The 18,580-nt window shown below is 44.4% G+C and overlaps 1 protein-coding gene across 1 annotated transcript in view; it reads left to right on the forward strand.

Annotated features, from left to right (window-relative positions):
* THSD4 (thrombospondin type 1 domain containing 4) overlaps positions 1–18,580 on the forward strand; it is a 582,110-nt gene that overhangs the window by 254,368 nt on the left and 309,162 nt on the right. Inside the window, exon 7 of the mRNA XM_047736180.1 lies at positions 13,344–13,480. Within this exon, the coding sequence (XP_047592136.1) occupies positions 13,344–13,480 (137 nt within the window). The remainder of the gene's footprint in view (positions 1–13,343; positions 13,481–18,580) is intronic.

Here is an 18,580-nt window from a genome sequence, read left to right on the forward strand (position 1 = left end):
TCTACTCCCAACACTTCTGAAGCCAAATGTGTGAGTTTCCCACACCAAGCAATTCTCCAGGCCTCTGCGGACACCAACCAGATGTCTTGTGATTTAATTCAGCTCTGCCACTAATTACCCAGAGTTAGCATAGACCTTATAGGTCAGAGGCTGTCCCGCAAGCCTGCCCCCGCTCCCCAATTCAGAAACCATTTACAAGTAGTGGGTCACCGAATTATCTTCTGCCCAAGTTGGCTCCAAGTAGAAGGTTCCCAGGACCCCCTCCTCGGGTTTGATACATTTGCTAGAATGGCTCCTGGAACTCAGGAAAAGTTTACTTCCAGTTACCAGTTCGTGATAAAAGATAGAACTCGAGAACAGCCAGCTGGAACTCCAGATATGGAGTTTCCATGCCTTCTATGGGCAATGCCACCCTCCCAGCACCTGCGTGTGTTTGCCAATCCAGAAGCTTTCTGAACCCTGTCATTTAGAGTTTTTGTTTGTGTTTTTTTGTGTGTGAAGGTCCCATGACATAGGCAAGAATGATTAAATCATTGGCTATTGGGGATCAACCCAGTTTCCAGCCTCTCCCCCTCCCCTGTAGTCATGCTTTGGTCTTTCTGATGAACAGCCCCCATTCTGAAGTTATCTAGGGCCTACCAACAAGTCAGTCATTAGCATAAGCTCAGGTATGCTTGAAAGGGTCTTACTGTGAATAACAAAAGACCCCCACACTTCATCTCCCAGGAAATCACAAGGGTTTTAGAAGCTCTTTGCCAGGAACTGAGGTCAAAAACCAAATATATTTCAGATTCTATCACAGTATTATGGTGGGGATAGAAGGAGAGGTTGACAGCCAGCACACGGACCCAGGAACGGGACACAGCTGCCCAGTGCGGCACAAATGCCACGGGACCGATAGGAGTATGGTGCAGAACTGGGCAGAGTAGGAGCTCAGCCTTAGAAATCCACTTTCTGGAGCTGCTGGAGTGAGGCTGTCCTGGCTGTCCTGGGGAAGACCCAAAGTCCTCAGGGACCCAAGAGATGCAAGCTGGATAGTGCTAGCTAGGTAGGTAACTTGGCTTCCAGTAGGTGACTTTGGGGTGACTGGTGTCCCAGCTGTTTCCCATTGGCAGGACAGCAGTGGGAAGCTCTGTCTGGACTAGATTTGGGCTCCAGCACAGCGTGGGAGGGGGAACACCACAACCCTGGGTTCAATGCTGAGCTCTACCAACTACCGCCTTGGCCTTGGGAGCTGGTCACTAAGCCTGCCTGCCCCTCAGTGTCCTCATCCTCCGTAGGTGAGGATTAGCTGGGTTAATATCCATGAAGGGTCTGGCATACAGTAGGTGCTCAATAAACAGCAGACATCGAAATATTATGAAAGATGGGAAGAGGTTAGGCAGCCAGATCCAAATGCAGATGCTAAGGAAAGAGAAGCTCCTATTACCGCTTCGCCTTCTGCCCAGCGTGGGCTGTACCTGACCGCCCTGAAGGGAACTTCCTCCCAAGGGTTGCAGTTTCCACTGCCTGGCTTGCAGGCCTAGAACTGTGACCTTTTATTCAGCTGACCATGCATAATTTTGGATGGCGGCTTTGGCAGTTCCTCCTGAGGGGGCCAGGTAGTGAGTGGTGTGGCTATGGCCAGGTCTCCTTTCTCCATCCTGGTTCAATAGCTTCTGGTAGAGCAGCGGTTCTCAAAGTGCAGTTCCTGGGCCAGCAGTGGTGACGTCGCCTGGGAACCTTCAGAAATGCAGATTCTGGGGCCTCCAGCCGAGACCGAATAAATCAGAAATTGCAGGCAGGCAGTCGGTCCATCCGTCTGTGCTTTGGCAAGACCTCCGGGCGACTCTGAACACACTAGCATCAGAGAACCAGTGCCTTGGAGCGTTGCAGACCAGAACTACGTTCAAGGGCGAGTGATCATGCTAAGAGGAATTTACCTCCTGCGGAACATGGAGCCAGTAATTTTTCAGCATTTCCAAAAGACGTTTCTGTTCATTGTAAATAATCTAGATTGCCAAGTCTGCTAAAGCGGTCGGTGAAATAAGATTGAGTGGGGCACTGCATGTGAACTTCTCAAGTTTCAATTACACAGAAGTCCCAAGTGTGGGATTGAAGGTTAGGGATGTTAGCAGTTGATGAGCTGCATGTTTTTGCATTGGAGTTTTATTAACAGAATGCGCCCCAAAACAATTTCCTTTTTTAGAACAGGAAAAGCTAGGAATTAGACAGTCTCGTCCCTCTTCTCTTCTGATTTTTTTTCAGAACAGTTTTCTAATTCCAGAGAAAAGTCTAGGCTCTTAGAGTCATGCTCCTCATCTTATTTTCCATAACTTTGTCCTGGAAAATGCAGTCTGGGGGGAGGGCAGTTTAAAGAGTAATCATCCGTGTCTAGTCCAGAATGTGGAGTCCAAGGGCAGGCAGATCTTTTGTTATCAACAGGAGGAGTACTGCCTCGATGATGCAGGTGGAGGTCAAGCCTGGCTTGGCCATCGCCCCCGGATGGCCAAGTGCTGCAGACTCTGCCCTCCTGGCTCCAGTTTTGAGCCAGCCCCTTTTCCTTTATGTCAACCCTGCCCACACACGTAAGGCATCGCACCACGTGTTTCTAATTCATTTACACTTCACTCATCGGCATGTGTTGGGTAAGCACCCTGCCACGTCCGAGTTTTACGAGCTGCGTTTACAAAGCTGCTTTTCTTGAACAGGGATATCATATATTCCACCAAAAAAAGGAGGGGGGGGGCTTGAGCCTGGGAAATGAAGGTTTCGGTGCTAAACTTGGAGTGAACTTATGAAGTTTGAATGGAGCCGAAACTAAGCATAGATGTTGCCCATTCTCCAAGAATAGCCTTGTGTATTTCTGCATAGGATCTCTCCGCTTTGCTTACCTGACATTTTCTCCCTGCTTACATGAGGATGGGAGAAATGTGCGGTTATGGGAAAGGTGTGAGTTGTGTTCCCTGCCACTCTTTTTTTTTTTTTTAAAGATTTTATTTATTTATTTGACAGAGAGAGATCACAAGTAGACGGAGAGGCAGGCAGAGAGAGAGAGAGAGAGAGAGGGAAGCAGGCTTCCTGCTGAGCAGAGAGCCCGACTCGGGACTCGATCCCAGGACCCTGAGATCATGACCTGAGCCGAAGGCAGCGGCTCAACCCACTGAGCCACCCAGGCGCCCCTCCCTGCCACTCTTGCTTCCTGGCTCATGCAAACCTAGGAAGCAGCAAAGCTAGCTGAGGTCTGGAGTCTCCGTGCTCCTGCAACGATTTGCTTTCCTAGAGAGCAGCATTTTGTTTTGCTGTCCTGCTTCCGCAGAGCTCCGGGAAAGACCGCGGTGAATTTGACACTTTCATGTTAATTTTGAACAGAGATGGGAGGGAGCCTACCATTGACACAAACTGTGCTGAAGGATTCGGTTTCTGGGAACGTGAATTGTTGAACCTGAGTTTTTGCCATTCCTTTTTTTTTTTTTTTAAGATTTCATTTATTTATTTGTCAGAGAGATCACAAGCAGGCAGAGAGGGGTGGGGGAGCAGGCTCCCCGCTGAGCAGAGAGCCCGATGTGGGGCTCCATCCCAGGAGCCCGAGATCATGACCTGAGTTGAAGGCAGAGGCTTAACTCACTGAGCCACCCAGGTGCCCCAAAATTAACTTTTATCATTTAATCCAAATAATGTGGTCATCTGTTTTATAGAAACAGTTCCACAAACTTTGCCCCGCTGCCACTATTTCTTACCCCCCAACTATTTTAGCTGTTCTTCCGCTGTACCTTCATATCTATAAATGCTGCTTGTGTTGTTACTTCTGGATTTTTCAGTTTCAGGTGTGTTCTGTTGAAGATGAGGTTGGAGCCCACTTTCATCATTATCAACACGTGCACACTTCCCATCCCCACAGTCTCTCAATGTAATTATGTTTTTGTTTTGGTTAGATCAGGAACCACTGCTCACAGTGTGTCTGGGTGGGGGCTCTTCGTAGCTGAGCCGTATGGTGGACTAGCTTAGTGCAGGTCTCCAGGATGCTGAGCCTGAGGCAGTGATTTGTATCCCCTGTTTACCGGCGAATCATCCTGGGACAATACCTGTGGGGACCTGAGATGCAGAGTGGGACAGCTCTGAGCTGGGCTCGCTTGCAGAGTTCCCCCAAATTGAGACCCACTCAGTCTTTGTGCAACTACATGGACTAGTCACTGGGCTCTCCATTAGGAGGAGGCTTAACCTTGTGTAAAGGAGCTCCCTTAGGCTGAGGGCAAGTTCCCAAAAGACACAGCTTTGAGCTACCAGCTGGCGGCACTCCCAGCTCCAGGGGGGAACTTCTGGATCGGGTGGTGCTGGTACCGGATAATCTGGGCTTCAGGCTGTAGCATCCATTCGAGGTGCTGTGATGACTTTTCTCTTCCCACAATCCTTATTTTCTTTGTTGTTAATAAATACCTTTTTCCTTTTAGTTTGTCTGCTTTTCTGTGTACTTCACACCAACGCAACCCCTTCTAAATTGTGTAAGTCTTCTATCAATTACTTGATATCTCAATATTGTAAAATACCAGTATCTTAAAATTGATAGTACATTTTATCCATTTCACCTTCTCCTTGACCACCCCCCTCTTTTTTTTTAAGTAGTATGGAGCCTAACACAGGGCCTAAATAACCAGTCCTGAGATCAAGACCCGAGCTGAGATCAAGAGTCAGACACTTAACTGACCCCTCCTTGACCCTTCTGACCTGCTCCAATTCTAGCCTAGGGCAAATATGTCTTGTCAGGATCCCCTTCCATTCTAGTCCTGTGCATTCCCTCTTGCTTCTCTCTTGGGTTAGATCTTCTATTTCCTGGATCCGACAACTTCTACTTTTTTATTAGTCTGGTCTTTCATTATGGTAGAATATATTCTCTAGGAAGTGTGCATGAGAGGGAAATTGTGCAAGAATTGGATTTCTGAAAATGCCTTTATTTTTTCTCAGAGGTTGGTAACTTGACTAGATATAGAATTCTAGTTCTTGATAGAAAACTCTAGAAATGACTTTCATTCAAAAGTCACAAGCTATCGCTCAATTATCTTCTCACTTTCAAAGTTGTTGAGAAATCCAATATCATTTTATTTGTTTGTTTCATCTTTGGTAGTCTCTGTTTTCTTTGTCCCAAGTGTCTTAAAATTTCACAGCCATGTGCCTTGGTGTTATTCATTATCCTGCCTTCATTGGGAGACACTTCTTATGCTCCTACAGATCTTGTGGAGTATGCCAAGAATGCAAGGCCTTGCCCACCCCAAAACCAGGTCATTTCTCAAGATCCTGTTTGCAGTGAACCACCTTGAAGGATGAGATACATCTCCACCCAGGACAAAGAACAGGGCTTCTTATTGCTTCTCCCTAAATGCAGGTCCTTCAAGCAAAGCATCCCTCAGCCGTGTATGCAATATCCATCTGAGCCCTTGGGCACTGCCTCTGTGAGACTTGGGGACAAGGGGAATTGATAAAAATATGCTGATGCTCATGCTGCTGGCTCTTCCAAGAGCAATAAAGTCCTTTATCTCTGCCTCAGGAGTCTCACATCCTCCATTTGTAACCATGAAACAGTCAGGGTAACGTACTAATTATAAGTAAGGTAAACTCAAATCTTACCGCTAACACCATTGCCCTGAGCATTTGGTGGATTCCTTCAATCTGGAAAAAGAAGTTTTCCTGAATGATTTATTTGATGATTTCTTGGAGATCTAGGAAGCTACCTGCTTCTTTTTTATTTTTTATAACAGTTTTATTGAGATAAAATTCATATACCATAAAACTCACCAGTTTAAATACTGCAGTTTAATGTTTAATAGTGTATTCAGAAGATTGTCCAACTATTACCACTAAATTATTTCATTATGGACCCCAAGAAGAAAGTCCATACCCATTAACATTTACTTTACATTCTCTCCTCTGGGAACCGCTAATCTACTTTCTACCTTTATAGATTTGCCTGTTCTGAATATTTCGGATAATTGTAATTAGACAATAGGCAACTTTTTGTGACTGGCTTTTTTCAATTAGGACAACATTTTCAAGACTCATCCATGTCATAATACGTATCAATACTTCTTTCCTTTCTGTTGAGTAATATTCCATGTATGATATACCACATTTTGAAAAAGATTTTATTTATTTATTCATGAGAGAGAGAGGCAGAGGGAGAAGCGAGCCCAATGCGGGACTTGATCCCAGAACCCTGGGATCATGACCTGAGCTGAAGGCAGATGCTTAATAACTGAGACACCCAGGTGCCTTGATAAACCACATTTTGTTTTTTCATTCATCAGTTGAGGGAGATTTAGATTGTTTTCACTTCCTAGCTATTGTGAATAATGCTGTTATGAATATTCATGGACAAGATTTTTCAAGTATGTGTTCATTTCTCATAGGTATATACCTGGAAGTGTAATTGCTGGGTCATGTGGTAATACTGTGCTTAACATCCTGAGCAACAGCCAAATGTATCCCAAATAAACTCTTCATTTGACAGTCCTGTCAGCATTGTACAAAGGTCCTGACTTCTCTACATCTCCTCTTATTGTCTTTTTAATTTAGGCTGTCCTAATATGTATGAAGTGCTCTCTCATCATGGTTTTGACTATATTTCCTTAATAACAAATGATATTGAGCATTTTTTCATGTACTTATTAGCCATTTATGTCTCTCCCTTGGAGAGATGTCTGTTCAAATTCTTTGCCCATTTTTTTTTTTTTTCATTATTAGGTTACAAAAGTTCTTTATAGATTCTAGGTACAAGTGCCTTATCTGATATATGATTTGCAAAAATTTTGTTCCATTCCTTGGGTTTTCATTTTATTTTCTCAGTGAAGTTCTATGATGAAGCCCAATTTATCTATTTTTTTGTCTTTTTTTACTTGTGCTTTTGATAATCATATTATCTAAGAAACCATTGATGAATCCACTATCATAAAGACTTATGCCTATGTTTCTTCTAAGATTTTTTTAGTTTTAGCTCTTATGTTTAGGTTGATGTTCCCTCTTGAGTTAATTTTTAGGTATGGTGTGGGGTAGGGGTCCAGCTTTATTCTTTTGCATGTAGATATGCAAAGTTGTCCCAAAACTATTTATTGCAAAGACTGTTCTTCTCCCATTGAATTGTCTTGGCACTCTTGTCAAAGTCAATTGCCATATATATAAAGGTTCATTCCTATAGTCTCAATTCTGTTTGGTCACTCTATATGCCAGGCCTTATGCTAGCAAACTGTCTTCATTGCTGTACTTTTGCAGTAAGTTTCAAAATCAGGAAGTATGAGTCCTCCAACTTTTTCTAAAGTTATTTTAGCTATTGGTTTCCTTTTTTTTTTTTTTTTAATTTAAAGATTATTTATTTATTTATTTGACAGAGAGAATGAGAGAGCACAAGCAGGGGGAATGGTAGGCAGAGGGAAAGGCTGAGCAAGGAGCCTGATGGGGAGTTCGATTCCAGGACCCTGGGATCATGACCTGCACTGAAGGCAGCTGCTTAACTTACTGAGCCACCCAGGCACCCCTGGCTTTTGGTTTCTTGCATTTCCGTATCAGTTTTAGGAGCAGCTTGTTAATTTCTGTAAAAAAGACAACTGGTATATTGATTGATATTGTGTTGAATCTGTAGATCAGTTTGGGGAGGATTGCCATCTTAATAATACTAAGTCTTTTGATTCATGAACATGGGATGTCCTTCCATTTATTTAGGTCTTTCTTAATTTCTTTCAAAAGTATTTTGTAGTTTTCAACATATAAGTCTTAAACTTCTTGTGTTAAATTTATTTCTAAATATTCATTCCTTTTGATGCTATTGTAAATGGAATTATCATCTTATTTCATATTCACATTGTTTATTGATAATGTATAGAAATACAGTTGACTTTTGCATGTTGATCTTATATCCTGTAACCTCAATGAACTTTTTATTAGTTCAAATAGTTTTTTGGTGCATTTGAAAATTTTTCTATATATACAATCAGGTCATCTGTGAATACAGATTGTTTTACTTATTCCCTTTCAATCTGGATGCTTTTTCTTTTTTCTTTTTCTTTTTTTTTTCACCCCTAATTTCCCTGGTTAGAAGTCCTTTTCTTTTCTGTAAAATCAGTAGTAATGTTCCCTCTTCATTCCTGATTTTAGTGTTATATGTCTTCTCTCTTTCATTCTTGGTCAGTCTATCCAAAAGTTTGTCTGTTTTGTTTATCTTTTCAAAAAAACAACTCTGGGTTTCATTGATTTTCTCTATTGTCTCCATTCTTTATATAATTAGATTAGGTTATTGATTTGAGATCTTTTTTAACATAGGTGGTTACAGCTATAATTTTTCCTCTAAGCACTGCTACAGCTGCATCCCATGTTTTGATGTGTTGTATTTTTATTTTTATTTACTTCAAAGTTTTTTCTTATTTTCCTTTTGTGTTTTTTGCTTGATCAGTTATTTAGAAGTATGTTAATTTCCACATATTTTTGAAGTCCCCAAATTTCTTTCTTCTTTCAAATCCTGATTTCATTCCATTGTGGTGAGTGAACATACTCTGTGTGATTTCAGTCCTTGTAAATGTATTAAGATTGTTTTGTGACCTCACATTTGGTCCCTGCTGGAGAATGTTTCATGTATACTTGAGAAGAATGAGTATTTTGCTGTTGTTGGGTGGAAAGCTCTATAGACAGCTATTAGGTCTAGTTGGTGTACAATGCTATTCAGGTCTTCTGAGTCCTTGCTGATCTTCTGTCTAGTTGTTTTGTTCATTATCGAAAGTGTGGCATCAATATTTCAAACTATTATGATTGTTGAATTGCCTATTTCTTTTTTTAGTTCTTTCAGTTTTGGCTTCATGTGTTTGGGGGGCTCTGTTGTTGTCTTCCTAATGGATTGATTCTTTTGTCATCATAAAATGCTATTATTTGTCTCTAGTAACAAGTTTTTTTTTTTAAAGATTTTATTATTTATTTGACAGACAGAGATCACAAGTAGGCAGAGAGGCAGGCAGAGAGAGAGGAAGGGAAGCAGGCTCCCTGCTGAGCAGAGAGCCTGATGCGGGGCTCGATCCCAGGACCCTGAGATCATGACCTGAGCCGAAGGCAGCGGCTAACCCACTGAGCCACCCAGGCGCCCTCTAGTAACAAGTTTTATCTTAAAGTCTATTTGGCATGATATTAGTATAGCCATTCCAGCTATCATTTGACAGTATTCTCATTGCTTTTATGAAGGAGTTGATTTTCAAAGGCTTTGAGCTAACCATTCTGGAAAGTGGAATCTCTGACTACTTCTTAACCACCCTTAAAGTTGATTTTTCTGTTTTTAGGCCTGCTTTCTGCCCTACTTACAAAGTTGTCTCTTGGAGATGCAACGTTCTAGGCGGTTTTGTGGCTTCCCCTCCTGCTTATGCTCAGTTTTCTTGGGTCTGCTTTGTTATTTCCAGAGGTCCTTTTGCTTCCTACCTTCCAAAATTTTGTAACTGTAAACTTCTTCTCTGTTTTTTTTTTTTTTTTTTTTTTTGTCCTTTATCACTTAAAAAATGTCTTTACTCTTGGGGCGCCTGGGTGGCTCTGTTGGTTAAACGTCTGCCTTCAGCTCAGATCATGATCTCGGGGTCCTGGGATTGAGCCCCGCATGGCTCAGCCCTGCCCCTACTCAGTGGGGAGTCTGCTTCTCCCTCTCCCTTTGCCCCTCCCCCACTCGTTTCTCTCTCTTTCTCAAATAAACAAATAAAATCATTTTTAAACAAATGTTTTTAGGGGTGTCTGGATGGCTCAATTATTGAGTGTCTGCCTTCGGCCCAGATCATGATCCCAGGATCCTGGGATCAAGCCCCAAATTGGGCTCTCTGCTCAAAAGGAAGCCTGCTTCTCCCTCTCCCCCTCCCCCTGCATGTGTTCCCTCTCTTGCTATGTCTCTCTCTCTCTGTCAAATAAATAAATAAAATCTTTAAAAAATAATGAAATTTAAAAAAAATGTTTTTATTTTTTATTTTTTTTTTAAATTTTTTTTTTTTAAAGATTTTATTTATTTATTTGACAGACAGAGATCACAAGCAGGCAGAGAGGCAGGCAGAGAGAGAGGAGGAAGCAGGCTCCCTGCTGAGCAGAAAGCCCGATGTGGGGCTTGAACCCAGGACCTGGGATCATGACCTGAGCCGAAGGCAGCGGCTTAATCCACTGAGCCACCCAGGCGCCCCAAAAAAAATGTTTTTAGATCAGTGGGTTTTCTGAGGCAACACAGTTCAGTGAGTAATTTAAATATTTAACCTGTATTTGAGGATAGCTTTTGCTGTTAGCTGCTTTATTCTAAGTCACTTGAATTTTCTTGTGTAATCAGCATTTTTTTTTTTTTTAATAGTAAGAGGGCATTTTTGCCATCAAGAATCCAGATACCTGGCAATATTCTAAATGTAGCTACAGATAGTGCTTATATTACCTTAGAAATTTAGGTGTAGAATTTGAACATCTTGGATTCAAAATAAGAATAGTCAGCAACTTCCAGGCCTTCTCACTGATTGATTTTCCTTCAAGCGGTGGCTCCCAAACTTGACTGCCCCAGAAGGGCCCTGAAGGCTTGTTTAAATAGCTTGCCACAGGTTCTGCTGAAAGAGTTGGAGGTGAGGCCCCAGAAATTGCATTTTCAACAAGTTCCCAGGTGGTGCTATGCTTCCGGTCCTGGGACATGCTGCAAGTCACCCGCTCAGTGTGTGGAATAGAAAGGTGTTCCCTTTGGGGGTGGGGAGGACATTTGGGAAGCAGATGAGAGCAGAAAGGGAAAGCAATAAGAGAATCTGGGAGAGAAGGAGGTGCCCACATTGCTTGCGACCCATTGCTCCCCGCACGTGGACACTCTTCTAATTTTCCTCCTCTGTCTGCACTGAAAAAACCATGGCAAAATCTGCTTAGAGAAGAAGCTCTTGGCCTGAGAATTTTAGTTGTATTCATGGGGGAAAAAAGGAACGAAGTTATTATCTATGGAAAACCTTAATTCGAGGCCCTGCAAATATATTTTTCTGTGGAATTTTAAAGTGGCTGGGGAGTGTATGCAGGGCCGAGAGAAGTCGGTCCTTACGCGCTTTCATGAGAGGCACCAGGTTGAATACTGCTAAGGGATCAGGATTCCAGGCAGTTGTGTTAGGCAGTCCCTTGTCCGGAGGCTTTATTTCTTTGCTAGAGCCCCCTTTTTCCTTCTTGCGAGTCTGAGAAGGCAGGGACGCTGTCTAAGCCACATAGGCAGAGGCTCAGACCTAGTGGCTGGTTTGGACCACAGGTAGGAGGAGCCCAGCCTCAAGGCCAGACTCAAGGCTGTTTTCGGACAGCTGGTCAGAGACTTGGCCATCATCGTCTCACACTCAGACATGTTTTTTGTTTTGTTTTGTTTTTTGTTCTCGGAAAGTTCTTCTGCTATACGGTCGCGAATATTGAGAAATAAAATTGTGGCTGTGAAAGATAGTATCCCAAAGGCTAGATAGAGGTTAGTTGGGAGGAAGCCAAGAGAAGTGAGAACTCCAAACCCTTACCCCCGTGTGAGGCTGCCTTTCAGACACTTTTATTACTTAAAAGACAATGCCCTTGGATCAGTCCTGCTGTCACCTCAGAAAGTGAGAGCTGGGAAAGAGGAAGCCGGGTTGGGGTAGATAGATGACCTGAGAAAGCAAGCTTTGGAAACTAGTTTACCCCTTCCTTGTCACCGCCTTTCTTAGGCCTGCTGCGATGTTGTGTTCTTAATCTACGTAAAAATGGCTTGGTTTTAGGTAACTCCTAAAGGTGCTTCCGTCCTTGGTATTCTTTGATTTTGTCAGGATCACCTTTTTTTATCTTTTGGGCTGCCAGAGTATGAAACCCTGTCTCCTGACTTCTAAGATAGACTTCGGAGTACATAGAAGATTCAGTGTTCCCTAAACCTTGTGATCCCAGAGGCTCCATGTTATTTCCTGTTAGCCGTTTTGAGTGGCTTTGGAGTGAAGTTCATTGCTATAACAGGCAGCCACTCTGGGGAAAATATGATGTATTGTGTTGTGTAGGAAAAAGTCAGTGTTATCCAATCCAGTAATCAGATTTTCAGACAAAGGCATGACCCTGGAACATGCTGTCTAATGGCTGAACATAGCATTCATCTTGTCTCCAAAAACAGTTAAAAAAAAAAAAATCAGTGTGTACTTGGCTTGGGGTCTGTTTTGGAAATATATCTTGCCTGATAAATTTTCTCATTCTTATTTTGGAGGCAGCTAAATTGCTCTGAATGTACTGGTTGTAGCAGTAATTAATTTAGCATTTATTAAGTACTGACTGTGTGCCAGGCTTTGTGTGAAAGACTCTGTAGGGGAATATATCTGGTCAGGGGAGAGGACAGAAAGGCAAAAGAAAAAAAAATGGCTGGGGCGCCTGGGTGGCTCGGTCAGCGAGGCGACTGCCTTTGGCTCAGGTCATGATCCCAGGGTCCTGGGATCTAGCCTTGCTTCAGGCTTCTTACTCAGTGGGGAGTCTTCCACCTGAGGTGATGGGGAGACCACTTAAGTATCTAAGAATGAAAGAATTATTACAGGAAACTGTGTAACAGAGTATAAAAGTGTTAGAACAGCATAGATGTTCAATTAAAAATTAAATTTAAAAAAAAATTTAAAAAAATTGTGTGCACACTGTGATCTCTGGGAAGTGAGATATAATTAAGACTGTGTTAAAGCATGGGAGGATTTCTAAAAGTAGAGTCCATTATTTGCATTGTGAGATTCCTTAAGAATCCCTTCGAATCTCTACTATAGGCCAGTAGATCAAGACCCAGTCCCTTCCCTCAATCATCAAATGTGGGGAGATGTGGTAACTCCAGCACAGTTTAAAATAGTGTGTGATTATGGGGCGCCTGTGTGGCTCAGTCAGTGAAGCATCTGCCTTCCGCTCAAGTCATGATCCCAGAGACCCGGGGTCAAGTCCCAGGTCAGGATCCCTACTCAGCAGGGAGCCTGCTTCTCCCCCTCCCTTTGCCCCTCCCTCTCCCTCTGCCCCTCCCCTCCTCCTGCTCTCTCTCTCAAATAAATAAACAAAATCTTAAAAAAAGAAAAGTGAGTGATTATGAAACGCCCAGAATAGGCAAATCGAGAGAAAGAAAATAGACTGGTGGTTGCCAAAGTCGGGGGGTGGGGAGGGAGGGGGGCAGTGACTGCAAACAGGTCCAGGGGTTCTTTTTTGGGTGACAGAAATGTTCTGGAATTAGTTAGTGGTGGTGGTTGCACAACATTGGGAATATACTAAAAACCACTGAATTGTACACTTTGGTTAAAATGGTTACTTTTATGTTATGTGAATTTTATCTCAGTAAGGAATACCGGAAGCAAAAAGGTACTTTTCTTTCTTTCTTTCTTTCTTTTTTTTTTTTTTTTTGGTAGTAAAGGGCAACCGGAAGTGTGAGTTGAACTGCCAGGCAATGGGCTACCGCTTCTACGTCCGCCAAGCTGAGAAGGTCATTGATGGTACCCCCTGTGACCAGAATGGCACGGCCATCTGCGTGTCTGGGCAGTGCAAGGTAAGTGCCCAGGACTGGATGTCTGTAGCATGTTCTCCCGGAACTCAATCTGGAACTGCCAACTCCATCGCGTGTCGCCAGGCCGTGGCCTGTTCCCACCCCACAGCCCGCGGCGCACTGAACCACGAGCTCTGGGACAAGTGGGCTAACCTAGGGCGGCTCTGTCATCTCTGTGATTTTGATCTCAGGACGTCTTCCAAGGTTCAGTCTGGCATTTCAAGTATTAAGTGATTTATGTTTCCATCACGTGCATCAAAGGGGACTCCGCCGTCCTTCCTTACCTCTGGAGTGGAGATTATGAAGGAGGCAGGGCTGGATCTGTGAAGAAACTGCTGGCATCACAAGGGCGAAGGTGGCATTTTCAGGGCAATGTGTATTTAATCTTGCCTCACAGCTGATGGGGCAGGCTTCTAAATGAAAGGGGTTTAGTGCCTTTTAGAGCAGATTTGTACCTTAAACAGGCAGAGTTTTTCCGGCCTCTTCGGACTTACGAAGTCTGTTCCAGGAACTCCCTGTCCCCCACTCTGCAAACACTTGGGGCTTAAGAGCATCCTTGTGGGGTGCTTACCTGTGCCAAAAAGAACCGTGTGGTTAGCAATAGGCACCTTCGAGGAGATGGCGCAGATTCCATGACCGCGTTAATTGGGCCTGGACTGCCACCCTTCTTGCACCTGTAAATGTATGAGTGGAGCTAAGACCCCAGTAGGTACATGACTCTTTGGGGCCCAGACTAAAACCCCATCTTAATTAACACCCTGTAGCTGGTAGGCTTGATTTTCATAAAGGATGAACTCTTCGGTTATCACATCTGAAATTTCCTGTTATCCCTCCTATCCATCTTCTTGTTTAGTGGAAGAGCTACTGACGTGTGGTTTTATCAGCACAGTCTTCCCCTACCAGACTTTTTTTTTTAAAGAGGAGGTTTCAAATAAGGTGCAAAATGACTTATTTGAGCAGAACAAATGTTTGCAGATTTTCAATATAAGTGAAGAAAGGAGCCCCTATCATTGGCTATCTGGTGGGTGGGAGGGGTCTTTGGAAGAGCAAAACCCCAGCAGAGGTGGGGGATGGCATGGAAGAGCCAGGGGAGCCTGATGGGAAGTACAGTAGGGGGTCAGACCTGTCCGGCCTCATTTTCCACCCCATCAGGAGAATCATGGAGTTCCAGATGTCCTCTCCATGCCTCGCTGACCTCAAATCATACCTAAGAGGGTTCTGTTAGAGGTTTTGATCTCCAGCTGATGTGGTCTCTGTTTCTAAATGTGACTGAGCCTGAAATGGTGGGCCTTATAGCAACCTAGCTTTTTGTTCCAGGCCCTGAATCAGAGCTATTTCATTTCCTGAATACAGGTGCACAGCGCCAGGAAGGGATGGGGTGTAATGGTTAAAAACATGCCCTCAGAAGTCAGACCGCCTGGATTCAAATTCTGCCTCTTCCACTGTGTGATTGACTGTGGGATCTCATGCAGGTTACAAAATCGCTCTGTGCCTCTAACACAGGAGAAGGGCAGTGTCTACCTCCTGGTCTGTCATTTAGTAAGCATACTGGCATTTCTTAGTATGAATACATTGTTTATGTCCACATATGTCCTGTCCTCTTTGAATTTCCTATGCAAAAGCATCTTCTTTGTTCATTTGTTTGTTGTTAGATTACAGGTTGGTGAGACTCACATTGTCTTTCGTGAGAACACTGTAGGGTGAAATGCCGGGGGATTGCAGATGCTAATTTGCTGGGTCTGGGGAAGGTCCTGAGAGTCTGCTTCCCAGTGAGCTCCCAAGTTATGCTGATGCCGCGGGTCCTCAAGTAGCAAAGTTCTAAAGGACACTTTGATGAAAATACAGTTAACCAAGACTCAGAAATGTACATGTAGAGTGGTGTCATGACTTGGAAGGAAGGTGAAACCTGGGCTCTTTCCACTGAAGGAGTGTGTTTTCCTAGTGTTGCATTAAGTGTCTGTGACCTGATGATACAAAAGAAAAACAAAGACTTATATGCACGTGGCTACAGGTTCTTACTGACTGTCGAAAACCATTCAGACTATAGGGTGGCACAGTTTGCAGATGGTAATTGCTAAAAGATTGGGACAAACATTGCCCAGGATGTGAGTAGATTAATAGGAATTTGACGTTACAAGGGCCGCTTTGATATTACTATGTACTTGTTCTCTGTGCACTTTCCTGAAATTTCCCTCCCTGAAGTTGTTGGAATCACTGACGATCCTGTCCTCTTTTGAACTTGAGTTTAGAATCATCACAAGTACATTTGCTTTCCAGGCCCGAGTTCTGTTTACTTTGCGACTTTCAAAGGGTACAGTGTCCTTTTCTGAATATTTGATTGGAAGCCCAGAATTTGAATTGATGTTGCTACCTTGCTGACTTGTGGCTGAGCGAGCTGTCACTCATGGACATCTGAAATGGCTCCAGAAAGCCTCTCCTGGCCACGTACAGTTGAAATGCAAACCCAGGTCTACAACAAGTTAGTGAAAAGCGACGAGCATCCAATAAGAATTAGAGCTAAACCTGCAAGAGAGGAGCTAAGAGAGAAGGGGGTCGTCCCCCTTGACACCAAGCCAAAGAAAGGTACCAAGCCCACCCCCTGCAAACTGGAATGCACTGTTCCTGGGCTAGCAGAGCAACCTGTGGGCAGCTTGTGTTTACCCTGTTGCTGGAACTCTTCTGTGCTTTAGATCCTAGAGTTGGAAGAGGGGCAGGAAGAATGCAGACATCCTAGGACTGGCTTGGTGAGAGGCTGAGGCCAGAGAAAATGGGGGTCCCTCTTCCGTCCTTCAGTGCTGGGTTAGACTTTCTTTTCTTGGCAGGGACTGAAGGGTCCCAAAAGTTGTCTTGAATCTCAGGACTGCATATAGATAGGCTTTGAGGGGAAAGGACTGCATTTTCCTCAAGCAAGAGAATGTATCTGGAGCCCTCAGAGACCCTCCCTTCCTCAACTCGACCCCTTCCCTGTAAACATCAACTAGGAATGTCTGGCCTGCGTTCAGAGAAATTCTGAGATACTTCTAGCCCTGCCCAATCATTATTGTCATTTTGGGAATGAAATACCGTTTATATCTCATTAACAGAGAGCAGAGGAATAATGTCTATCATTGAGCATCACATTAACTCTGCTGTGACTTTTTTTTTTTGCTTGATCTCAGCTCTGTCTGAATAACTGAATTATAATAGTTTGAGGACACAGGTATTACTTTTGCTTACCACTTAATAAACCTAGATGAAAGTTTCTCTTCGGTGGGATAGCAGGCATTTGAAAGAGCGGGGTCACTTGGGTAAAGGATGGGAAAGAGAAAAACTCTCAACTGCCTGGAGACCAGCCTCACAGAAGCCTCAGACTTCTAGACTTGAATGATCCTGAGAGTGAGAACCACCCCCAAGACTTGCTTTCTTCCCCCAACGAAGAGTCTTTGGTGGGAAACGAACAGGCCTTGAGGAAATGCCTTGCAATAAAAAACGGACGGATGGGAAACCTCAGAGAAGCAAGATGTCAGAGCTGATGTGGCCAGCAGGGAGTCTTTTCTGAGAAAACCGTGTTCCAGACACCGTGCTCTGTGCTTTACCTATGAAATGATATCGTTATCCAGACACGCAAAGGGCTACACAGAGGTTGACTATTAACATTGGTTTTTTAGGCTGAACTGTTCATCGGAATAGAAAGAACAGTTTATAGGTGACGGGAAGAAACCCATGTGCTTTATTTAGGTCTCTCTCCTCTTCGGAGTTTATAGTCCTCACCGTCTCTTTCCAAAACAGGCCGCCTTTCCAAACGTGTATTAGGACATGTCTCTCCTTTGCTTAAACCGTACCTGTGACTCCCCCTTCCCTGGGGAATAAAGTCCAGACACTTCAACATCTGTCTCCTGCCTGGCCTCCCTGGGCTCCCTCCCTGCTGTCCCTGCTGTCTCTGAGCCAGCAGGCCTGCAGGGTTCTCTGCATCCACGAGAATGTACACGCTGTTCCCTCAGCCTCAAGTGCTGCTCTGTGTCCATCCTTGGTCCACTTGCTGGGCTCTGCTCAAGAGCGACCAGCTGACTCCCTGGAGCGCTGTGTGGTCCCGCTGCTCGGGACTGTTTGTCCCCGCTGCCCCCACCTACCACCCAGCGAGCTGGGAGCTTTTCCAGGCACTTTGTTTTAGCAGAATGCCCGCAATGGAAAAGGTGCTTAAAATAAATGTGTAAATAGCTGAACTGAAGCCTTGGTGACTCAGGCTGTTGTATTTCAGCAAATGAAGTTAGTCTTGAGAGCAGCACGGAGCTTTCTCATTTTTGGCTGGGATGGGCAATCGGGTGCAGATAAAACAGGGACACGAAGCCCCCTTGGCCACATCCCCAGAACCCCAGGCCTCAGAGGTCGGGGAAAATTCTTGGCATCTGCAAGCTCTTAATCCCCCGTCTTGCTCTATTTCGCTCACTCTGAATTTCTTCAGTCCCTTCAGAGCTGAGGCAGGAGGAACATACCAAGTGTGAGAGTGCATATTCCGGTGGGGCCTTCAGTGGGGGGAGAAGAGGCCCTTCTGCCCTTGAACTTCTGCCTCTCATCCCAGGTCGGTCTTGACCTTCCCGTGGGGCTATGCCTGCGGCGCCCCGTCGGTCCGCACTCAGCGGGGGCCTTCGCACCTCCTTTCCCAGCTTGCCTTCAATCTGGACACGTCCACAGACACTTCCAGATTGATTCAGTAAATTAAAGCAAGGTAACTGCTTCCAAATGTTCAGAGATAAGGTGCGCACCGGCAGGCGGCCCTGGCGGGGAAGGATGACGTCATGGGTGTGCGCGCCTGTGGGAGTGTGCGGGCTGGTGTCCGCCCGAGTTCCCGTCATCCTCCTGGGTAAACCCACCGCTGCGCTTGCCCGAGACACGTGGGTGGACCCTGCTCACTCGTCTGCCTGTTTGCCCTACGTTGCTTCCTTTTTCTCCCCTTTTGGTTACTGGCTTTATTTTGTGGATTTTGCATAGAGTTCTGTGGCCATTTGAGTCAAACCAAGAGAATAACCATATTGGGTATAATGTTCTCCCCTTTGACAGGCACCTGCATGATTTGGCCTTGAAATAGGGTGCAGGGCTCTCCCTTTGCTTGAATTCTGAGCGTAG

Source organism: Lutra lutra, chromosome 7, assembly GCF_902655055.1.
Source record: "Lutra lutra chromosome 7, mLutLut1.2, whole genome shotgun sequence".
Lineage (NCBI taxonomy): Eukaryota > Metazoa > Chordata > Mammalia > Carnivora > Mustelidae > Lutra > Lutra lutra.